Source organism: Ochotona princeps, chromosome 13 (genome assembly GCF_030435755.1).
Source record: "Ochotona princeps isolate mOchPri1 chromosome 13, mOchPri1.hap1, whole genome shotgun sequence".
Taxonomy (NCBI): domain Eukaryota; kingdom Metazoa; phylum Chordata; class Mammalia; order Lagomorpha; family Ochotonidae; genus Ochotona; species Ochotona princeps.
This window is the reverse complement of record NC_080844.1, coordinates 46,641,440-46,667,195: the sequence shown is the minus strand read 5'-3', so window position 1 is coordinate 46,667,195 and position 25,756 is coordinate 46,641,440. Positions and strand designations below refer to the sequence as shown.

The 25,756-nt window shown below is 40.6% G+C and overlaps 1 protein-coding gene and 1 pseudogene across 4 annotated transcripts in view; both read right to left on the bottom strand.

Annotated features, from left to right (window-relative positions):
• BTRC (beta-transducin repeat containing E3 ubiquitin protein ligase) overlaps window positions 1–25,756 on the bottom strand; it is a 155,659-nt gene that overhangs the window by 96,578 nt on the left and 33,325 nt on the right. For 2 of the 4 annotated variants that reach the window (XM_058672086.1, XM_058672087.1), the window contains exon 2: window positions 13,479–13,586. The exons of the other annotated variants lie outside the window; for them this stretch is intronic. In XM_058672086.1, the coding sequence (XP_058528069.1) occupies window positions 13,479–13,586 (108 nt within the window). The remainder of the gene's footprint in view (window positions 1–13,478; window positions 13,587–25,756) is intronic. 4 annotated transcript variants of the gene reach the window in all.
• On the bottom strand, window positions 13,902–14,002 carry LOC118759509 (U2 spliceosomal RNA; annotated as a pseudogene).

Sequence of the window (25,756 nt, the reverse complement as noted above, 5' to 3'; positions counted from 1 at the left end):
CATTTCTAGCACACAGGTTCTGTGTAAATGAAAACATGAAGCCGGGGTGGGTGAGTTGGCTCAACTGGCTAATCCTCTACAGCTCCAAGCATCAGCATTACATATGGGTGCTGGTTTGTGTCCTGGCTGCTCCACTTCCCATCCAGCTCCTTGCTTGTGGCCTGGGAAAGCAGTCAAGAACGGCCCAAAGCTTTGGGACCCTTACCCACGTGGGAGATCCAGAAGAGGCTCCTGGCTCCTGGCTTCAGATTGGCCATTGTGGAGTGAAACAGTGGATGAAAGATCCTCCTCTGGAAGTCTGCCTTTCCAACATAAATAAATAAATATTTTAAAAAGAAAGAAAGAAAAAGCCTTTGAGGAGGTATATGCTCACAATGGAAAACACAGGAATTGGAGGACAAAGTAGTTCTTTAATAATAATATAAATAAACTGGGCCCAGCATGGTGGCCTAGCAGCTAAGGTCCTTGCCTTGAATGTTCCAGGATCCCATATGGGCGCCAGTTCTAATCCCGGCAGTCCTGCTTCCCATCCAGCTCCATGCTTGCGGCCTGGGCAAGCAGTCGAGGATGGTCCAAAGCCTTGGGACCCTGCACCTGCGTGGGAGACCCGGAAGAGCTCCTGGCTCCTGACTTCGGATTGGCTCAGCTCCAATTGTTGTGGTCACTTGGGGAGCGAATCAATGGACAGAAGATCTTCCTCTCTCTCTCCATATATATATATATATATATATATATATGAATGACTTGGGAATTAAAAAAAAAAAGAATATAAATAAACTATCATTCATCCTTCCTGTGACCCTACATCATTAACACATTTACATCTGCCAAAGGTAAAATGAAAATGAACAGGACTCTTCAAGATAGTCGATTTTGATTTTGATTCACAAAATAAAGGTTAGGAATTTCACAGAACAAACTTCTTGCCTAATAAAGCATCTTAATTTTAATGAAGAAATTCAGGACATTCTTCCTTCTTTAATTTAGAATAACAAAAATATATTCTGGGACCTTCTGAACTAAACTGCATGGGGTTACATGGAGGTCACACTAGCTCAGATGACTGCCTTCTCTCTTCCCTGGAGACCACGCAGTAGTTCCATGGCCTGCCATTAGATAGCAGCACAGTACACACCATCAGTCATGTCTCACAATCCTGCCCGTTAAGGTCGGAATTACCTCAGTTACACACTCGCACACACATATGCACGGGCACACAGATTCTAATTCAATTAGTGCAGTCGGCAACTCCAGGAAAGAGTAATTCAATTAGTGCATTGTGGAGCTCTACAATACCTCGAAGCAGATGTTCACCATCTTCAGGAACTGGAGCTAGGTTTAAAATACCTGTACTAGTCATATATGCCACCACATTATGTCATTTGTCAAACTGCTTACATATGGTTTTCTGGCTTCAAAGAACAAAAAAGAAAACTAACTCAAGCTAAGATTCTATAACATTTTCCAGCATCCACACTAAAACAGTATATGCAGTTTAGGGTGCAATTAAAATACATTATCCAAATTAAGCTTAAAATATTTTGAATTGGGCCTGGTGAGATAGCCTAGTGCCTCAATCTTCACTTGCATGTGTCAGGATTCCATATGGGTGGCAGTTCAATTCCGAGCTGCTCCACTTCCAATCAAGCTCCCTGCTTGTGTTCTAGGAAAGCAGTAGAGGCTGACTCAAAGATGGGAGACCCTGCACCCACCTTAAGGACCCAGAAGAAACTCCCTCCTGGGCTCCTGGTTTCGGATCAGCTTAGCTCTAAGTGTAAGCCAGCAGGTAAGTGCTGTCCTCATCAGATCATCTGCCTGTCTCACTATAGCTCTAACATACAACTTTGAAAAAAGAAATCCAGTCCACCAATATGGGTGCTGACCACGCAGAGGTGACATGAGCTCTTAGCAAACACACTTCATAAAGGATTCCTGTGTTATGTGACGTATGCAGCTAGATGGCCCTCTGATGTGCCATCCAATGTTGAAATTCTTTGGTTCCATAAATTCACAGATTTTTGTTCTTATAACGAGTATGGAACTGTAATAATCTGAAGGCATGATTATTAAAGCCGATAAGCTGTGAGGCACCCGTCAGTGTGGGAAGACCGTGGAGAATAGCTCAAGTCGTTTGATCCCAGAAGCTCTTGGCTCCAAGCTTCACATGCCAAGCTCTAGGCATGGCAGGCATTTGAGGAGCGAACCAGCAGAAAGAGATCAACTTCTTCTTTCCCTCCTTAGAGAAACAAAGGAAGGAAGAAGGGAGGGAAGGCAGGCAGGCAGGCAGGTCAGAAACGATTATCATCATTTTTCCAAGGCCTTTTACTATGAAAGAGAATAGCTCTTCTTGCTCTCCAAGAAGGGAGTGGGTGGCTATGAGGATTATCTGGTTGCTTTCCCTCCTCAGAAGAATTGCAAAACCACGTTCTTTTCCAGTTAAAAGTTTTTTGCAAGTTCTAACTTTTGCCTCCAATATAAATGAAAATACAATAGCGCTGTTTCCTACACTAGGTTGTAGCCAAAACACTGACAAGTAATTGCTTCTGAGCTTCCTATTAGTGGCCTGTGAAAGCAGAGGAGATGTCCCAACTGTTTGGGCCACTGCACCCACATTGCAGACCCAGAAGAAGCTCCTGCCTTCTGGTTTTGAACTTGCCCAGTTCTGGCTGTTCTGGCCATTTGGGGAGTGAACCAGTGGATAAAGATCTCTCTGTTCCTCCTTCTTGCTCTGTAAATCTGCCTTTCAAACAAAAATAAATCCTTTTTTTTAAGAATGTAAAAAGAGAGCCCAGCGGGCCCGGCAGCATGGCTTAGCGGCTAAAGTCCTCGCCTTGAACGCACCCAGGATCCCATATGGGCGCTGGTTCTAATCCCAGCAGCTCCACTTCCCTTCCAGCTCCTTGCTTGTGGCCTGGGAAAGCAGTGGACGGCCCAAAGCTTTGGGACACTGCACCCGCGTGGGAGACCCAGAAGAGGTTCCAGGCTCCTGGCTTCGGATCGGCACAGCACCGGCCGTTGCGGCTCACTTGGAGAGTGAATCATCGGACGGAAGATCTTCCTCTCTGTCTCTCCTCTTCTCTGTATATCTGACTTTGTAATAAAAATAAATAAATCTTCAAAAAAAAAAAAAAAGTGGGCCCAGCAAGGTAGCCCAGCAGCTAGAATCCTCGCCTTGCATGCACTGGGATCCCATATGATGGCCTTGCTTCCCAGTCAGTTCTCTGCCCATGGCCTGGGAAAGCAGCAGAGGACAGCCCAAAGCCTTGAGATCTTGTACCCACGTGGGAGACCTGGAGGAAGCTCCTGGCTCCTGCCTTTGGATTGGCACAGCTCCAGCCACTGCGGCCACTTGGGGACTGAGCCAGCAGACAGATTTTCCTGTCACTCCTTTCTGCATATCTGACTTTCCAATAAAAATAAATAAATCTTAAACTATGTAAAAAGAAGAAAATCCGATCTTTTTAAACTATAATTTATGCATAATAAATGTTTCAAGTTGACCTCTTGCCAAAGACACTGGATAATTAGAGCAATGAGTAAAATAACTGGGTTACTTTTTATTTGACTGGCAATACTATCAGAGAATCTGTCAAGTTTCCCTAATAGTGTCACTGAATCACTTCTCTTCACCCACTGCTTTCCCAACTTTCCATCCTCCCCTGCAGCAGAGCCCAGACCTAAGGTGATTCTTCCTTCCTAGGACATGCCATGAGCCCCTACATGAGCCCCTCTGCCCCTTTATGTGTGTTCCAGTATTGCATTTATTCAGCTCATTCTCTAACATTGTCCCTTATCATGCATTTAAGGCAACTACTTCCAATCCTATCAACTAAAGCAGACAAATGGGGAATAAAGGAACGAACTGCAAACACCTCAAACAAGAAAGGTTGCTTAAAAACCAAGTGTCACAATCTGACAGTTCAATATTTCATAGCCAATACAAGGAATGTGCAACGACACTGCAACTTTAAATCTTTTCCTCCTGTGTCAGTCTCTCTTTCTCTCATTGTAATGCCAAAGGGAACAGCAATCAGAGTGGAGATGTTCAACGTGATAGAGGTCAGGACACCATCGGATCAACGTAGCAGAAACACGACCTTGTTTATTTTTTTTCCCACAGTATTATTGTTTACAGGGTGCTTTGCTCTTGTACCTTGTGGTTCTTAGCTAAAAGATGAAATTACAGCCCAGGATGAAGCGCTCAGGCACACATCCAATTTGTGTTTCCATCTCAGAAAACAAAAAGCTTCTAAGGCCCTCGGGCTGCCATTCAAACTTGGAGGTTGACATTTTTAACAGCATGAACCAGAGACTGGCAGAGAGAATGATCTAATGCATTTCTGACTTGTCAATCAAAGATCTCACCTCTGCTGTCTTGTAAACAGTTGGGGGCCATCTAACTACATTCATAAACCTAGGGAGAGCTGACTGCCAGCTGGGGTGCTGGAGCCATAGCTCTGGCTTCTACTCACCAAAATCATGATTCAGTTTTACAATCTCAGTGTAAATAGTCCATAGGCACATTTCCAGGACTACTGGAACAGAACCAGGGTTGGGAATACAAAAGAGATTTTGGTCAAGTACTACGTTATTTTCAAGCTGCTGGAATCCTGTACCCATTTTATCCTCATTTTACCAATTCCCCTCAAAGGACTACACTATGCTACAGTTGAGAAGCTGAAAAAAGCAATCACTTGTCAGGTTTAAATTCTAGGAGAAAGATATTAATACAAATATCCCTATGGTTTATTTTCAGTAAAGTAGCAAGTACTCCCCCAAAACAATGGCTCATGTGAATCACAGACAACAGTGAACAAGAGCAACCATATTTTTGGAGAACAAATCACGTTTTTTCATTCAAATAGAAAACTTCTCGCATTCATACAAAGCTTTCTACTGGGATAGTGTGGTATGTGTCAAACATGAAAACGTACAGGATTATTCACCCCTTCCGCACTGTCTCTTCTGTTTAGGACTGTCCAATCCAACACTCAAAAATACTGGACTCCGTGAGGCTAGGACAAATACTTTGCTAAATGATCACGTCTGAACATGAATATTCCTTTTCTTCATGTGTATTTTACAGGACACAGAATTCCAATTTAATTCCTATGAAGCCACAGACACTAGAGAATTTGAATAGTACACCTGAGAACTTTAAAAGACAGATGACAGATCAGGAGAAGGTACACTGCAAAACTCCTGTTTCATTATGATGTTCTACATCCCGGGCGCACATGACCATTGCAAAAGCTAACAAACCTGGACTCCACAGAGCTGGTTAAGGGAATACAGGAAAGCTCAGAGCTGCAGCGTTACTCTCAGGGACCACAGAGCTCACGTGTATCGGTTCCCAGCAGTACAGTACAGCAGTACAGTACAGCACTGTACTTCTCAGGGGACTACTCAGCTGAGGAAGTCAAGAGGCAGGGATATGTTTTTTCTTTTAGTAAAATGAGGCACTCTTTATTTTCCCTCTTCAAGAAAAATGACAAGGGAAAGATCTACCCCGTCTCAATGATGCTTGTCTACCAAGACCACCCCTGTCTTGGCAGACCACATAAAACCTTTGTGTTTGGAAACTAACACAAGGAAAGACCACAAAGGAATAACACTCCACTACAACAGTGAAAGAAGACACAGTGGCTGTGGCAGTCACAAAAAATGATATCTAACCAGCACAGGAAGCACTCTTGTGGCTCTGTGGCCTCTACTCAATACAAAGAAGGCAAAAGCAAATGTCAGATATAAAGAAATACTATGTACCTCTGCAGAGGACACAGGGGAGTCCTGCAACTAAGGACGCAGGGGTAAGACACCAACAGGTTGTCCCACCATCTGCTTAAAGTTCTTTAGTGTCATTCTTCCAGCTTGTGTTTCCTATACTGGGCAGCTTTAGTCCCAATGTGATACTTAAAACTTTACCCTCTACCATTTAAGTTATTCTTGAAGTAAGGATGATTAGGAAAAATTCAACATTATCCAATAAAAACAAAACAAGCAAGAAGCTCTGTGGAGTGAAGCTTTCCATTTTCAGATTTGTCAAGTAAAAAAAAAATTTTTTTAAGATTTGATTTGGCATATTCTAAATAATGGAAAATGCAGCATATTAGCCAATAAGTATTAGCTGCATCAGTGACATGTCAAGATACTGAGAATATAGTATTTAAAACTGAATTTAGTTACAGTATTTAAATAACCAGGATAACATGTGAAAACAATTTAGTCTCAGACATTTCTCAAAGACAATGTCTAGAATAAGGTAGAATGCAGTGAAGTCAGTCATCTTTACAGATGATGAAACTGTACAAGCTGAACAATAGATTCCAGTGTCAGCTAAAATATTTTTTAAAATCTATAACTATACTTTCTAAGACATACATGATCTTCAGTAATATATTTTCAACATTCTGCACATGTGTTGTAATTCTGTGTCTAATCAAGGCAAAAGGGTCACCTTGAGTGGGCCTAATGACTTCCATCTTCTCTAGAGCAGTGCTTATCATTAGCAGTATTTTGATCTTCCAAGTGTCTAATCTTTTTATAGAATAAGGGTAAAATGCAATAAAATAGCCAAAATAATTACATAAACATCCACTGCTGTGAAATTAAACATACTGACATCACTGTTACTGAATGATTAGCTGGCCAGCAGGGCCACCATTTACTAGCTTGAAACATACATTTATTCATCAACTAGAGTCCAAAGTCAGCACGCAGAATCCAATTCAGAAGGAATCATCATTGTGTGAGTTGTGGAAAAGTCTAATGTATGAAATTTCAGGGCTGCCAATTAAGAAGACTCATCACGTTTTTCTTTTGTTTCTTTAAATGTTTGGTCTGAGATGGATTATCATATTTCTGAATACAGAACCTCTGTGTTCGTGTGTGTGCAGGTACAATCAAGCAATTCAATGGTTTCTTTCTTCTTCCATCCTGTACAAACTATCTGATAGTTTCAATTACCTATTCATTGATTATTTCTGCACAAATACCCTCAATGAAGTCACAGTCTAACAAAGAAGAAAAATCCATAGCACAGTAGTATTCACGTGTAAGTTGAATGATGTGTGGCCATTGCATGTTTCAGATACAAGTAAGAAGCAAAAGGTAAATATCTGGGAAGGCTTTTTTCTTAGCTCATCTTGAAGATCAGTCAAGGCAAGAAAGAAAAGGAAAAAAGAAAGGAATGAGGGAAGGAAGAATGGGAGAAACTGGGGACAGCATGGTGGCATAGCACGCTGGTCCTTCATCCTGTGGTGCCAACATCCCAATATGGGCACTGGTTTGTGTTCCATATGCTCTACCTTTCATCTGCCAGTAGTCTATCCACCGGTACATTTCCCAAATGGCCAGAGTGGCCAGAACTAAGCTGAACTGAAACCAGGAGCTTCTTCCATGTCTCCCATGTGGGACAGGATTCGAAGGACTCAGCCCATCCTCTACTGCTTCCCAGGGATAAACAGAGCTGGACTGGAAGTGAAGCAGCCAAGATATGAACCAATGCCATAGGGGATGCTGGCACCACAGGGGAAAAAATTAGCTTACTGCCCACCATACCGACCCACAATCTTCCTTTCAACTAAAATCAAATAAATACTTAAAAAAAAAAGGAAAAAGGGAATTTGCAGCTAGATAGAGGCAGAGAGCTGTAGGTAGAAAACTGCAACTGTTTAGCATGGGTAAGAGAGACATGATAAGTAAAACACACACAGGAGGTTTTGGTCAAACATTGGATAATTTTCAAGCTGTGGGAGTCCTTTGTCTTTGGGGAACTGCAACATTTAAAATGGCAAAAATCACACGAAAAGTAAAGTGTTCACTTTACTTATAGTGGAGTCTAAAAAACTCAAACTTTGTTCAATCTAAGATATATGAACAACTGTCCACACACTCAAAGACCAGCCAGGTAAGTGCTGGCCTGCAACTGGATGCAGAATTAGGGCAGCCATGACACAAGTGAAATTCAGTGAGTGCAAAGGTAATAGCAAGAGGGACATCTAAAACAGTTCCTTTCCTTTCTATTTTCTTCTTTTCTTTTATTTGGATATTTTTATTTTACATTTAATACTGTTTACATAGGTGAGTGGAATAGAAGCCCATGTGAGCCTCTGTTTAGGATAGGAAGGGTTGAGGTATGGAGGAAAGTAGGCGGGGTAAATGATTGTTCTTTTATTTATTTCATTATTTATTTGTCATCTATGTCCCGCTGGGGAGTTGGAAGGAAGTGGAGGCAGAATGCTCTGTATTTTCTACAATTAACACTAAATTTTATAATTTTATGATGAAAGTATTTTAAAACAAATGATTATTTGTGTGGGCATGACCATGGATACAATTACATGCATAGAGTCCTAACTCATTTCAGATAGAAGGAAAACAACATGATAATAACGATAAGATGTATGTATTTCACTGTATATAAATTTAGCCTAAAGACAAATTTAAGTAAATAATACAAAAAATGTAAATTACAGCTAAAACTGTTCTAATTCAGTAGTGGAAACATAAAATATGAGATTCAAGTCCTACTTCGCCAATTAATCAACCAGTAATACCTAGCACCTGTGTATACTGAACTCCACATAAAACTGATTATTAAATTAATAGGATAAAACTAGCACATAACTCGATTCTGCTACATAAGACATATTAGATTCACAGAAATTAAGCATAGAGAAATATTTCTACTTACAGCAATAACACAGAAAATTTTCACAATAACAACGAACCAAGCAGGGGGTTCTCTATACTACAGAAATGTGTGGTATGTTACAGGAAAAAAAAACACTAAGATTTTATTTAATAGTATATTATTGTATACCAAAGTAGGAACAGCATTTCAAGAAAGCCTTTTAACCTAGTCCCTCTGTACAGTTTCATAATAATATGAAACTCATTAATCTGCCAGACACCATTGTAACATCTTACTACAAATCAGCTCATTTAACTCTTAACTCTAAAAGCATCCCCATTGTAAAAGTAAGCAAATTAAGGTATAGACAGCTCATGTGCTTATAAATAAATAAGTCATACCAAGAAAGTAACAAAGCCAGATGCCAGGGCCCAGCATGGAAGCCTATTGACCTAGTGATTATAATCCTCACCTTGCATGTGCTGGGATCCCATATGGGTGCCAGTTCTAATCCCGGTGGTCCCTCTTCCTGTCCAGCACACTGCCTGTGGCCTGGGAAAGCAGTCGAGAATGACCCAAAGTCTTGGGACCCTGCATACGTGTGGGAAACCTGGAGGAGCTTCCTGGCTTCGGATTGGTTCAGCTCTAGCCGTTGCGGCCACTTGAGGAGTAATAAACAGATGAAGAGCTTCCTCTCTGTCTCTCCTCCTCTCTGTATAACTGACTTTCCGATAAAAATAAAATAAAGCTAAAAAAAAAAAAAAGCCAGATGCCAATCACAGGCAGTCTGGCCCCAGGGTCCACGCTCTTGTTTACTACATCAGATACAGATCTCTGGTTCCTTCCATCAGGTGTTTCTTAAGCATTCCATTCCTGCTTCACTCCTGGAACAGATTTCAAAGGCCATAAACCCATGGATTTTTCAAGCATAATTCCTTAATGAACCTTTCCCCAAATAGATTCTAAAAAATAGCCATTTATGAGAGGTTGTGGTACCTCTTTGTGTATGTCTTCTGTTTAAGATTAGACAGACAGCCTTGATGGCAATGATGAATTTGTTCAAATCCTTTCCTTCTGTCTTTATAAAGATTTTTTTTCAAACTTTATTTATCTATTCGAAAAGGCCAGAATTACAGAGAGAGGAAGAGGGAGAGAATTCCATCAGCTAATTCACTACCCAAATGGGAGGAATTGAATTCTCTGCAGCCCAGAACTGGCCCCTCCAATCTTTAGATTCATGACTGCTTCAAGATCACTGAAGGCTTCTGCAGTGGCAGCAGAGAATTGACTAAGACACCCACGATATCATTTTGGGGTGCCTGGCCTTAAGTTCTGGCTCCAACTTCCAATTCCAGCTTCTTACTAATGTGTACCTTGAAGATGACAGACAGTGGGGTCTGGCACTGTGGTGTACCAGGTAAACCTGGCGCCTTGCAATCTCAGTATCCTACATAGGCACTGGTTCAAGCCTAGGCTGCTCTACTTCCGATCCAGCTTCCCGCTAATGGATGAGGAAAAGTAGTGGAAGATGACCCAAGTCCTTGGATCCCTGCCACCCTCATGCAAGACCATGGCTTCCTCCTTGCCCAATCCCAGACACTGTGGCCATCTGGGGAGTGAACCAGCAGATAGATGATCTCTCTTCCCACTCCTTTCTCTAGCTCTTTCAAATAAATTACTTTGAGTCCAAATGATAATTTGACTTGGTGTACAAGTCAGATTTCAACTTTCTGAATCATTTGTGACTATCTGTATCAATGATCTAATATAGTTCAAGCCATCATTATGCATTCAGCTTCTTTTTTTTATTAATTTTTTTATTGGAAAGGCAGATGTACAGAGAGGAGGAGAGACAGACAGGAAGATCTGCCATCTGATGATTCACTCCCCAAGTGAGTGCAATGCCCAGTGCCGTTCCGAAGCCAGGAGCCAGGAACTTCTTTCCGTGTCTCCCACGCGGGTGCAGGGTCCCAAGGCCATCCTCGACTGCTTTCCCAGGCCACAAGCAGGGAGCTGGATGGTAAGTGGAGCTGCTGGGATTAGAACCAGCACCCATATGGGATCCTGGTGCGTTCAAGAAGGCCTTAACCGCTACACTATCGCATTGGGTCCTACATTCAGCATCAATTCAGACACCTCAACGTGGGGCACTGTGGAGGTCAATTAGCAACAGAAGCCAATAATGTTTAAGTAATTACAGTTTCTGAAAAGCATATTAAAACATCCCCCTTTTATAGCTACATATTCATGTAATGCCAGATATCCTTCATATATGCTAACCAAAACACAGTGCAACACATTGAACACAAAAGATATGCAAATCCAGCTGTCTTTTATTAAGCCAGACATTAAGATTTGTAAAAATGTAATACAATGCCAGTCTTAATTTCTTTGAAAATATACTTATTCATAAAATGTTATTCATATTAATATGCCATAGGTTTATTATAGCTGTCTTCAGTGAATTAATATTTAATTTTCTTCTTATTTTGAATTAAAATATAGTTAAATATAAATAGATATAATCCACATAAACAGAAGTGTTTCGGCATCCTTATACTTTTCGAAAGTGCAAAGGGGCATTGAGGCCAAAAGTAAACTGCCATCACTTCTAGCTTCCATTACTGAAATTAGCCTTCTTAGAGCCAGAATAATGCATCTACCCATCTCTTCACATAGCCAGAGAAATCTAAATCTATCTGGCTTGATCATCTTGGGACCAAGGCTCACGAGGTGATCACCTTGTGATTCACAAGGAGAATCTGAGTAATCAAACTACACGATCTTTCTTTTTTCAGTCTCCTTTCTCATTGCGCTTGTTCGCAGCAGCGTCCTTCAATGCACCAAACCCCACCTGTTCTGGATACCTTTATTTACACTGGTTCTGCCTACAGCTTCTGTGCCATTACAACTGTCTCCACCCCTCTCTTTGTCTCATTAATTCTCACTGATCCTTACCTCCTCCCTCAGGTTAGGCAAAGTCCCTCTATATAATTCTAGTAGTTCCTGGCCAATTTTCTTCATAGAATTCATCAGTTTGAGAGTTATACCTTTGGAATCATGTGACTTAATATTTCCTTTCATTTCACAGCAGAATAACAGTGTAAAAAAAGTATGCACTTTGGAATATATTTTTAGAAACTCAATCATTTTCACTAAGATTTTCACAGGAGTTTTGCACATCATGTCCAGATCCTGGTAAGAATATCAGTTGCATGGAGGTTTTAGCACGCTGAGGGCTTTGTGCCATACTTTCTCAGCTTTAATACCACAAGGAAACAACAAGGACGTAAGGCATTAGTGTGACCTCTGGGAGGGCTGGAGCCTTGTGAGCAGTAATGTGATGAGCCCCAGTAAAAACTCTGGACACAAATGCTTGGGTAGTTTCAAGACAGGCAACACCTTGTGTATACTGTCACACACTACCATTCGGAGGCAATAACACTGATCATAAGTCCATGGGGAAAGGATGACAGGAAATTCCTACATTTGGACCTTTCCAATATTCTACCCTAAATGTCACTTATTATGGATCATTTTAACTTGTATCCTTCCTTTCTTTTCCTGTGTGTGCATGTGCACATCCATGGGTGGGCAGGAATAACCTGTATCCTTTCTATAATAAATTAACTACAACTGCTTTCTGTTTTCAGAGTGTCTGGTGAAGCCCCTAAACTTACAAGGGTTATCTAAAGTTAAGGGCAATGATGAAGGGTTTTTCTCTCAGATACTGCAGATTGGCTAAAATCAATTCAATGCTTGTTCAAGATCATACCACAAAGACAGACTTTAAGACTTGATTTAACCAGTTTTCGAGGCAACACATTTTATTCTGACTGTATCTCATAGTACAAATCAAATAAATATATTATTTTAAAAGAAAAGTAGAATTCTCTAGCATTATCATTTGCTAAAATAGTATAAGAGACTAGCCACCATTTACCACAAATAAGGAATGTAGAATACTTAAATTCCCTCCTTTTAACCAACTTAGTCATTAAGTCACTAAGCTTGTCTTTGAATTTCCTCCAATTAAATATGAATTACAAGCAGACAGATTAATCTGTTGTGTGTTACTATAAAACACTAAACACAAGCACAAATTCCAAGTACCTGAGGGGTTTTCCAAATATCCTGAGAACCATCATAAGTCACCTTAATCTGTAATGGGCATCAAATATTTTCTTTATTTAATTTTCTATAAGTTTGCATTTTCTCTATTTTTTCTCTGTTTTTTAACTAATCTCCTATTTCTAAGAAGAGGTAAGGGGAACTAGAACATGTCAATCTATGCAAGACCAGCTAGACTGTCTTAAACTGAATATGGTACCCCAAAATATTAAAGGCCTTTCCATCTTGAAATTGGAACCATCAGTCAAGATACAAATAAAAACACTTCTTAAATATATATGTACAGTAGTACAACAAGCAGAAGATACTCAGAATAAAGCACTTACATTTCAGTGATGTTCAGGCAACTGACTGCAATTAACTGGATAAGTACACTAACTGGTTTTATGTAGGTCCAGAAGAGGTATTACATACTGAATTGCTGTTTACTTAGATACAAATTGACTATCATAGTTCTACTAAACCTGAAAATCAAGTCAAGCTGCATTATGTCAGTTCTGGCAAACCAATCATGACAAAAACGATCAGTCCATATCTACATTAAAATGAATCATAAGGGAGTACTGAGTGATGCGAAACACACCATATAAAGGAGAAATATAAGTAAGACTGTAAGATGATGACTATAAGTAAGGGAGGTAGGAGGGACATACAAATGCATTAGACATACATGCTAATGCCCACAAATAACCCACAGAGACAGAGAAAGTACCTGGAAAGCTGTGAGTGCGCCAGTCCCTGGGTTATACAGGCATCGCAGCGAAGGCATGCTGTCCGCCAGGCTGGAGCAGCCCAGCCACAGAGACCTGGGCATAGAGCACTGCAGAGAGAGGACAACTATGAGATGGGACAGTATGAGACAGGATGGCACAGATTACAGAAATTGTCAAGGCTTGCCTCAATGCAATAGAAACATCTGTAACAAATGGTACTATTTACTGGTTCTAATCTCAGAGAAAACTCAAAAAGAAGCACTGGTAGCCAAAAAGCAGCAGGAAAAAAGATTACAGATCAAAACAGTAAAACTTTGTGTCTATTCTTCTATGAGTCTAAAGGCAATATATTTCTTAATCCAACTTATTATTATCTTTCTTTACACACCTCAATTCATCTGCCGTAAATGGAACCACAGGAAAAAATGTGCAGATTAAGCACTAAGACAAATATTTCATAGTAGCATTAAACTGATAAGAACAGATACTACACTTGATCTTTGCCAAAAGGCCGAGAAGCGATTCATAATAGTATTATTAGAAATGGTAAATCAGAAAAGAAAACACCACAGGACGGTTTTTGAGAAGAAAACATATTGTATCCCTCCAGCTTTGACAACTAACTCTGCACACTTTGGATATGTTTTATGTATCTTGTTAGTCTGCTATTCATTAACCAAAATGCATAGTTACCATAGCAGCTGCCTCTTCATCTTTCCAGATGGGTTGGGGTGGGTGCAGTGGGAAGAGAGAGGCTAGGGCAAGAAACAACCAAAACCAGAAGGGAAAACAATAGCGAGAGAGACAGGATAGTGGGGGTGGAGTGGTGGAAAAGTATAAAAAAGCTACAGGTATTAGTGCCTTCCCAAAAGTGTGTGTGAATGTAAATATACACAAAATGTATTGTTTCCAAAAAACCAAAAGAAAAAAAGTAGAAACTTGAAACACTGTACCGGGCCCGGCGGTGTGGCCTAGTGGCTAAAGTCCTCGCCTTGAATGCGCCGGGATTCCATATGGGCGCTGGTTCTAATCCCAGCAGCTCCACTTCCCATCCAGCTCCCTGCTTGTGGCCTGGGAAGGCAGGACAGCCCAATGCTTTGGGACCCTGCACCCACATGGGAGACCTGGAAGAAGTTCCTGGCTCCTGGCTTCGGACTGGCACAGCACTGGCCATGCACTCACTTGGGGAGTGAATCATCGGACGGAAGATCTTTCTCTCTGTCTCTCCTCCTCTCTGTGTATCTGACTTTCCAATAAAAATAAAATAAATCTTAAAAAAAAAAAAAACCAAAACACTGTACCGGACAGGTGCTACAGTAAGCAGGTTAAGCCCCCATTTGAGACGCCTGCATATCATATTGAATTGAGGTTTGAATTCCTACAGCTTCAATCCAGCTGTCTGTTAATGTGCTTGGGAAGCAGGAGATAATGGCTCAAATACTTGAGTTCAGGCAACCTATGTGGGAAACCCTATGAAGCTCTTGGCTCCTGGCTTTGGCCTGGCCCAGCTCTGGATATTGTGACTATTTGAACAGAGAACCAACATATGGATGATTTCTTTTTCTTTCTTTCTGAGTTTCTTCTGAATGCATTTCAAATAATCTACAGAAAAACAAGGCAAAAAAAAACCCAAAAAAACAAAAAACAAAACCTACTGCACCTTTCAGAACATTCTTTTTCTGTCTTATCTTTCTTGTTTCTTTAAAAAATCATTGTGTTCATCTACTTGAATGCTACTGTCTTCTAAAGAAAAGTAAAAACAAACAAAAAACCTTATATATCTAGGATCCAAGCTGTGGTGTAGTGAGATAAGCTGCTGCCTACAATGCTGGCATCTTATAGTGCAGTACCAGTTTGAATCCCAGATGCTATTTCTGATCCAAGCCTGCTAATGTGCCCGGAAAGGCAGCAGATGATGGTCCTTAACTCAGGTTTCTGAATTTACGGGAAGACCCATATGGAGCCCCATGTTCCTGGCTTCAGCCTGGACTAGTGTTGGCCATTGCGGCCCCTAAAATTCTGGCCCAGATTCTTAGTACAGAATTTGTCCTCCCTCTATCCATCTCTTAGATCCAGAGACACAAACTTCTGAAGAGTATACAAGAAAGGTAGCACTGGATCACAAAGTAAATAAAACAGTCCTCAACTGTCCTCAACTGCCTGCCACACAATCTTCTAACTTCATCTTTTGTTTCCACTGTTTTTTTTCACCTTAAAAAACAATCAGCATCTAAACAGAATAAATCATTATCTTCACTGTTATCATGTCACTCTCATCAAATTTTTAGAATGGTTCTGTATATCACTGCATGAAATCCAAGCACACCATAAGTATGACCTTTCCCCACTGCCTACATCAACCTGCTTTCTTGGTCCCCACTGGTCTTGGCATGCAAGCTGATTAACCTCCTGCATACTCTGTTCCAAGGCTTACCTTACCTCTATTTCCTTCTCCATCTTACTCTCAATTCCACAGCCCCTTCTTTTCTCCACTGAACTATTTACACAAATTCCAATCTCTTTCAGTGGTTTCCCACAGAAGGAAAAGGCAGGGTTCAGCAATGTGGTATAGCAGGTTAAGCTGCGCCTGCAAGGCAGGAAGCCCGTATGGATACTGGTTCAATTCCCAGTTGCTCCACTTTTGAGCCAGCTCCACTAAGGCATCTGGGAAAGCAGCAGCAGATGGCCTGGATCCCTGCAGTTACAGCGGGTGCCCAGCCTTGCCCAGCCCTGACTACTGCCATTCGGGGAGTTAACCAGGAACTTTGGATTAAGGATTCTCTCTCTTCCACACTCTCCTTTTCAGAGAAAGAAAGAAAGAAAGAAATCCATCTTTTAAAAAGTAAAATAAAAAGAAAAGGCAATGGGGAGAAGGGATGGGGAGAGCATGATTTTTAAAAGCTTCCATTTCCTTAAGAATCTGTTCTACTCAGAAATGTAAATGATCAACATTTCCTTTAGACTAATGCTTTGGTCATTTATTCAATAAGTATTTTGTAAGATACTGCTTTGGAAACCAGGGATAGAACAACAGACCACAAAAGATAAAACACCCTGTCCTTGTCAAACTTACATTCCAAGGACATTCTCTCATTCTTAAGTGTTTTATGTTAAACATCATAAAGAGAAACTCATCGCTACTATTAGTAAAGGGACTCTTACATTACTAAGCAGTTGGTTACAATTCTATGTACACTGGATAGTAGGAGGGACAAAATTTAAGGAAAACAGGAAAGGTCAATGAAATGGAAATAAATAAAATGATAGCAAGAAAATAGGAACTCAGAAGAAACCAGAGCACACATGGTAAGACTGGTGTAATTTACTGCCCTTCCCTTCAGAGTGCCCAAAACCACACTGAAACCACCCAAACGATGCACAGCACAGCTGGGTCGAGAAGCCAACCACAAGTACTAGGCCTGGGACTTTTTTTTTTTTAAATAAAAATACACATATTTATTTGCATTTGAGTATTCCTTGTGGTTTTTTTCTCAAGATTTATTTATTTTTATTGCAAAGTCAGACATACAGAGAGGAAGATCTTACATTCATTAATTCACTACCCAAGCAGCCAAAACAGCTGGAGCTGGAGCTGAGCCAATCCGAAGCCAAGAGCCAGGAGCTTCTTCCGGGTCTCCCACGTGGGTGCTTGATCCCAAGGCTTTGGGCCGTCCTCGACTCTTTCCCAGGGCACAAGCAGGGAGCTGGATGGAAAGCGGGGCTGCTGGAATTAGAACCAGCACCCATATGGGATTCCTGGTGCATTCAAGGCGAGGACTTTAACCACTATGCTATTGCACCGGGCCTCCTTCTTATGTTTTTAAGGCATTCCTCCTATGAATGCCTCTTCATTTTATATAGGAATCTGTTATTTTCACAAAACATACTTCACCAATTATTATGAGTTTTCCTATTATTAAATCATCCATACACTCCAATCAAAATGCTTAACAATGAAGAATTTCAAAAGGCTTTCATTATCCTTTTAAACTAAAATTCCAAAATAAAGTTATAATCAATAATGAGCCACATTTACCCAAGAAAGTTGCTGGATATACCAGTGTGATTTCCAAAACAGCATTAGCTTACAAACACCACACAAAGGATGCATTCCCGATTATTACAAACAATTGGTATGGGTATACTTGAATATACTTAGAAATGCACATTATCATAAGATTTTATATATTATGGCCCAATTTAAAAATGAATTTTCAAATTGGTTTGTATTATAATAATTAATCTTATCCATACTGGTAAGTGCCACTTAAAAATATTGAGGAAGAAATATAATTACAAAACAAATAGAGTAGACTACCTCATTTACTCGACCTGTTTCCCTTTTACATTCACATTTTGGAATATTAGCTAAATGAAGGGAGGGGATCAAAGGCAATTTGAGCAGTAATTAACAGAGTGAAAAAGTACTGTCATTTTGATGACTATCCTCACATAGTATTTGTATTATATATACATATATACATACACAGACATACAATACATATATTTATACACATATACATATATATGGGGGGAGAGCATTCTGATCAAGCAGTTCCTGAAGAGGTAAAACTTTTCTGTCTCATTCTATTTACTAAATAATGCTCTTTAAATTTTACCTTTAAGGGTGGTTGTTTCAGTTGCTAAGACTCAGTTAAAATACCTGTGTCCCACATTGCAGTAATCATATTTGATAACCAGCTCAGGTTGCTGACTCCAGTTTCCTGCTAATGTAGACACCGAGAGGCAGTGGCTAAGGCTCAAATAGCTGGGTCCCTGGCATCCTGGATTGGGTTCCTGGATCCTGACTTTAATATGGACCAGCCCTGGCAGTTAGGGGTACTTGAACAGTGGGCAAGCAGACTGGAGAGTTTTCTCTCTCTTGGCCTCTCAAACAATTTATTTTTTAGTAATAATAATAATAATAATAATAATATAAAATGTACCTGAAAAACAAAGCTTCTCTTTTCTTTTCAGAGTTATATATTTGAAAGACAGTGGGACAGAAAGAAAGGGAGAAACAGACAGCTAAGAGATTAAGCCCATCCAGGTCTCCCTCAGGTGGCAGTGGCCCAAGTACTTTGCACCATCTGCTGCTGTCTTCCCAGGTGCATGAGCAAGGAACTGGATCAGAAGTAGATTAGCCAGGATTCAGACCAGTGCTCATATGGGATGTGGGTGTCGCAGGTGGAGGCTTCATCTACTCTTCCAGAGCATACAGCTTCCAAGCACACAGCTTTCTCTTTCCCATGTTGTTTCTCTTTCCAACTTACATTTAAATTACTGAGATATTCCTTCTATACTTAAAAAAAACCTTTTTAATTAAAAAAGCAGTTTCTATATGAAGCTGTAATTCAGCAACAACATGCTTATGTTTAAATATTTAGCTTCTATGAACTGTTACAGGGCTTTTGAATGACCTACTTAAGTGGTTCTACAATCTTACAAGCTACAGCAAGGTTGGTTAACAGAAGTGTCTCCATTCTGCACAGAACCTAATTCTCAGCTCCAAGTGACTTTTTATTTATTTTTATTTATTCTCACTCCAAGTGACACTGTTTTAGAAAAACCAAAAATAAACTTATAATAATTTATCAAAATAACTATAATAAACCATACACAGCCCTTGAACTTGTGTGAATATACACACACACACACACACACAATATCAGAGTCAGGAAAAAAAGATTGAAATGTTGCAACAAAGAACCTCTAGTACTTGGTAGAGAGTATCGTATCCACTGCCCATCAGGTTCAATGGCACAAATTCATTTACACAGAACGCTGAGAACCTCCGCCTGCCCAGCACTCGACTGCCTGGAGTAATGTCCCAGATCCTCTTCACTAATGGAGGGCCCTGCAGGCAAGGGGCTGGCCTCAGCATTCACTATATGAAAGCTGAATGACAAAATCTCCTAAACTCAGGTCCCTGTTGGTCAACTTCGAGGAGTAATAGAAGCTATAATGATCAACAATAAAAGGATTGCTGCATTGAGAGTTTATGTGTCCTTAAGCCATGGAATAGAATTCCCTTTTCACTACTATATCAACTTAAAAATTCAGACTAAGAGAATTGCAGTATTCCACAAGCTGTGAAACATACGTTTGGATTCTACCTATATGAATTCAATGATCACCTTTAAGAATTCCAATTTAGATCACTCCGTAGGTAAAACTTCCTTCACCACATAGGGTAACCTAACTGCCTAGGTTTAATTTACAAGGCTATGATAAAACCAATATAAGGCTCCAAAAACTGCAAAGTATTATAATGCAAAACAAAAAAACTGTAAAGTGACACTATTACCAAGAACAGGTTTCCATGAATGCCACTTGTATTTCAAAACGTTCTGGGATTTCATCATGACCTATACATCATAGAATCAATAAATTCATCCAATCAAATGAAATAAAAGAAGAGAAGAACTGAAGTCTATTAGGCAAAATTGATGTCAGACATTGTGCCATGTTATTTTAAATGCTAAATGTCCTGCATTATAATTTATACAGAAGTTAGCTGTTTCCTCATCTAAGTACTCCTTATAGTTTTACTCCGAACCTTTCATGCCGAATTTTAAATTACCTACTTGCATATCGGATGTTTACTGTCACATGAGATTCACGATTTCTGAATATACCTGCCTCCACCTCCACCTGTACCACTTTCAGTTTACCACTGTCTAGCCACAGTACTAACATTCTTTGCTCTTTAAGTCTGAAATCTTAAAAGAGTTATTTCTGACTACTTCATTCTTCTTACAATCATTGATTTTATAGTTTGATATTATTGATTTTATATGTTGATATATATCTTTTTTTTAAACATTTATTTATTCTGTTACAAAGTCAGATATACAGAGAGGAGGAGAGACAGAAAGGAAGATCTTCCATCGGATGTTTCACTCCCCAAGTGACCGCAACGGCCGGTGCGCGCCAATCCGAAGCCGGGAACCTGGAACCTCTTCCGGGTCTCCCACGCGGGTGCAGGGTCCCAAAGCATTGGGCCGTCCTCGACTGCCTTCCCAGGCCACAAGCAGGGAGCTGGATGGGAAGTGGAGTTGGTGGGATTAGAACCGGTGCCCATATGGGATCCCGGTGCGTTCAAGGCGAGGACTTTAGCCACTAGGCCATGCCGCCGGGCCTGTTATGTATCTTTTATTTCTTATAGTCATGACTTTCCTTTATTTGGATGACATAAAAAAAAGACGCAGAAAGGAGCTCCCATTCTGTAGTTTGCAGAGAAACTATCAATCCAGATCTCATATGGAAGGAGGGAATCTAGCATCTGAAACAAGTTACCAACATTAACATTACCAATAACCAAACACAACGAAACCATGTGCAGGGACAGCCTCAGCAGCCTAAGCCTTTGCCTGCAGCACTGAGATCCCATATGGGTGCTGGTTTCTGTCCTGGCTGCTCCACTTCTGATCCATTTCCTGGCTTATAGCCTGGGAAAACTGCAGGAGATGGCTCAAGTTCTTGGACCCCTACATCCACCTAGGAGACCCAGAAGAAGCTCCTAGCTTTAGAAAGGCTTGGCAACTGCAGCCCTTTGCAGTGACAACCAGTGGATGGAAGACCTCTCTGTCTCAACTTCTCTCTGTAACTCTTCCTTTCAAACAAACAAAAAAAATAATTAAAACAGAAACCTTTGAAATGATCTGGAATTTCAAAGCAAACAGCTGTTGGCTTACACTTAACTATTAAGAGCCTTCACTTAGGGCCCAACGTGGTAGCCTAGCAGCTAAAGTCCTTGCCTTGAACACGCTGGGGTCCCATAAGGATACCAGTTCTAATCCTGGCAGTCCCGCTTCCCATTCAGCTCCTGCTTGTGGCCTGGGAAAGTAGTCAAGGATGACCCAAAGCCTTAGGACCCTGTACCCACGTGGGAGACCCAGAAGAGCTCCTGCTCCTGGCTTGGATCAGTTTAGCTCCAGCCGTAGTCATCCAGGGAATGAATCATCAGACGGAAGATACTCCTGTCTCTCCTCTCTGTCTCCTCCTCCTCCTCCTCCTCCTCTCTCTTCTCTTCCTCCTCTCTCTCTCTCTCTCTCTCTCTCTATATATATATATATATATACATATATACACATATATATCTGACTTTGCAATAAAATAAATCTTTAAAGAAAAAAGAATTCTTATATAACTTGAGAATAGTTAAAAATAAAACATGGAAAATTAATTACATATATTTGCTTTTGACTATGCTGTAATAGTAATTGTTTCCAGACTAAATTTCACACAGCCAAGGTAGCTACAAAAGTTTAATAAATTACTGAAAATCGAAGGCATCGGCAACAACTGATGTAGTCAAGACTTCAGGACTCTAGATCGCAAAGAGAAGCACATTACAGTGAACCTGACATGCTCCAAACATTCTCCCAGAGGCATTTGCAAGCACAAAGTAAGATGCTCAAAAACAAAGTTTAAGGCATATTTCATGATGCTATAGAACCAAAAAGTGGTGTAATTCATGTGATGAGGCGTTCAGGTGTTTTCACTTGACATCATGGAATCATGGAAAAGCTTCAAGAACAAGAGTTAGAGGGGGGAAAAAAAAGCACCAGAAACAGGGCAGCCTCTACTGGAACAAACAGCTATGCTCATAACAATAATAAACAAACCCATACAGAAGACCTGGATGACACTCCTGGTTTTGGTCCGGTTCAGCCCTGGCCATTACAGTTATTCCATATGGGCGCTGTTTCATGTCCCGGCAGCCCTGCTTCCCATCCAGCCTGGGAAAGATGTCAAGGAAGGCCCAAAGCCTTTGGACCCTGCACCCACATGGCAGACTTAGGATTGGCTCAGCTCTAGCTGATGCCGCCACTTGCGGAGTGTACCAGTGGACAGAAAGTCTTCCTCTCTGACTTTCGTCCTTTCTGCATATCTGACTTTCCAATGGAAAAAAAAATTATAAACTACTAAACTATACCCAAAAGCTCTCTTCTGGGACACCCTCATATTATTTCACTATATCCACTATGTTAGAAAATTTAGCTTCACTAAGTTCCTCCAGCAAAACACCTGAAGTCTGTAGCTGGTAGCAATGTCAACATTACTATGGTCATGTATTTCTTCTATAATTGCATGTGCCTTTAACTCAAATTTAAAACAGTTTAATTTTTTACTTTCACGTCAGTGAGCCAATTTCATCTTTCGATTATTTTTATAAAATATTACATTGGTTTAATACTGGGAAGGACACACAATTACACATTATGTCATCTGTAGGAAAACCTAGCAAAAAAGATGTGTGCCTACTGCCTCTTAAAGATACGCATCAAGGGCCCGGCAGCGTGGCCTAGCGGCTAAAGTCCTCGCCTTAAACGCGCCGGGATCCCATATGGGCGCTGGTTCTAGTCCTGGCAGCTCCACTTCCCATCCAGCTCCCTGCTTGTGGCCTGGGAAAGCAGTCGAGAACAGCCCAAAGCCTTAGGACTCTGCATCCGTGTGGGGGACCTGGAAGAGGTTCCAGGCTCCTGGCTTCGGATCAGCATAGCATCCGCCGTTGCACTCACTTGGGGAGTGAATCATCGGATGGAAGATCTTCCTCTCTGTCTCTCCTCATCTCTGTGTATCTGACTTTCCAATAAAAATAAATAAATCTTAAAAAAAAAAAAAAGATACGCATCAAGACACACATCTACTTTTTTGGATCATGATTTGTAGATTGGAGAGCTAGAAATGTAGTTTGTACTTTCTATAACTACTCACAGTTAGCCCATGTTAGTAATTGAAATTCGAACCATATTTCTGGGTGACTACTATTAAATTGTCCTAATTGAAATCTGTATATAAGGACAGTGCTAAGTGAGGCTTCCAGTACATTTAAATTTACATAAAATAAAAACTGAGTAAAAGCAAATATTAGACTTCTGCCCTAAGTCTGTGACTGGTATTGAATCTGACTTCCCACCAGAGACAAGAAAATTACATAAAATATGCAAGATACATATGGTAAGGTGAATGTCTGCAGGAGAAAAACTGAGGTGACCCTTAAAATTGCTCCAGGCTTCAACTTGGAGGAACCTTCCAGTGTGCAAAACAAGGAAGGGGAAAACAAACAGTAAATAGGGTCCACTGACTTTTGGAAACAGAGGAGAACTGATAGAGGCTAAAAGAAATACAACTGGTGAGGTATACTATTGGAGACAAAATATGGGTAAGAATGCTCCAAATATCCCAACAGGGAACCATTCAAATCAGCTCCTGAATACTAAGTCCTGTTTCCATGTGGTGAAACTATAAAAAAACATAACAAAGAATTACAACAGAGCTGTGAGCTCAACAACTAAAATCCACATAGACCTGAGGGACTTTTTGTGTTGACAAGTCAGATCACAGAAGCCCAACTGAAAACTCAGAACATTCAGCAGGAGTTCCCAGAAAGGCCATATCTCTGTTGTAGGGATACACTACAGTGAAAAGGAGAAGAAAATCAAAAGAAAGAAACAAACAAAACTCAGAAACTTCACTAAATCTATCCATAAAAAACAGTTTATAATCAGCCATAACCATATCAAGCTAATCAACAAGAAACTTAACTGTCATCCCAAATAAGAATAGCATTCTTTCAAAAGAGATTTAAAAAAAAGGATGATCAATAATGCATTTTCACATACCCTAAAACTAAATTTAACATTACTAGATGTGGCTAGCATTGTGGTATAACTTGCCAAGCCTTTGCTTGCAACACTACCACCCCACATGGATGCCGATTAGAGTCCTAACTGCTCCATTTCCATTTCATCTCCCTAATATGCCTGGGAAAATAGTAGAAGATGGCCCAAGTCCTTGGACCCCTGTATCCATGTGGGAACCCCAGAAGAAGCCCCTGCCTCCTGGCTTTGGCCTGGCCCAGTCCTGGCCTTTGTGGCCATTTAGGGAGTGAGAAGATCTCTCTTATTCTCTCTTTCTCTCAAACTTTTTTTCTCTCTCTCCCTGAGTAACTCCGCCTTTCAAAAAATTTTTCTTTTTAAACAAACACGTGAATACTTGTGTAAGTGCTTCTCATTCCTTTAAGTGGTGGAACACTGGGAAGCATAGTAAAAAAATTATAAGAGGGGCTGGTACAGCGGCTTAGTATGTTAACCTTCCACCTGTAACACCAGCATCAAATGTAAGCACTGAATTAAGTCTCAGTTGCTTCGTTTCTGATCCAGTTCCCTGCTTATGGCCAGATAAAGCAGCAAAGGATGGCATGGTCTTTGGGCCCCTGCACCCACAAATGCATGCAGATACATGATCATAGCAGCATTCTTCAATCCAAGCATTATACATGATGGTGTAGATAAACAAATTGTAGAATACATACACAGTGGAATATAATATCATTCAACAACAAAACCATATAAAGTAAATACTATGTTACATGAAAGATGCCAGACACAGAAAGTCTCACTGTATGCTTACTCATGAAATATCCAGAATAGGTAAGCAGATTGGTAGTTGCTTGAGGCTGATTGGAGGGAATGGATTAACCAATGAAAGGTTTAACAGTGGAGGGGCCAGCACAGTATATAGCATATTAATTCTCCACCTGCAGCGCCAGCATTCCATCTTTCACACCTTCCCACACCATATGCAAAGGGCCGGATTGTAAGCAGAACAGCTGGAACATGAACCAGCCTCCATATGGGATGACAGCATAATAGGGCGGAGAATTAGTCTGATGGGCCACCATGCTGGGCTTCAATAAATAAATCTAAAAAAAAAAGTAGTGAAAATGTTTTGGAACTTAAAAAGGCAGTGGTTATAAACAAAACAAACAAAAAATGGCATCATGAATCTACTAAAATTCAAAGAAAAAAAAAGAGGGGGGCAAGTTTTGTGACACAGCAGGTTAAACCACTGTCTACAATGCTGGTATCTCATATGAATGCCAGTTGGTGTCCTCACTGTTCCACTTTCAGCTCCCTGATAAAGTGGGGAAAAAAGTAGAGGAAGACCCAACTTTTTAGGCTTCTGCTACCACATGGGAGACAAAATTTGCAGCTCCTCGCTTCAGCCTCGCCCAACTCTGGCCAATGCAGTAATTTGGGGGGGAACTAAAGAATGGAAGTTGTCTTTCTCTTTCTCTCTGCAACTCTGAAATTCAAATAAATAAATCTTCAGAATAAAGAACCTGCAGAGGACACCTGGTACCCCAACAGATGACAAAGTCATGTGCTGGCAGTGAAAATCTGGGCAAATGGAGACTCTTAGGTCGACTATGTCAGCCAGTGGATTCTGGAGAGATTTCATCCTGCTTGGAATGGCAAGACTGGCA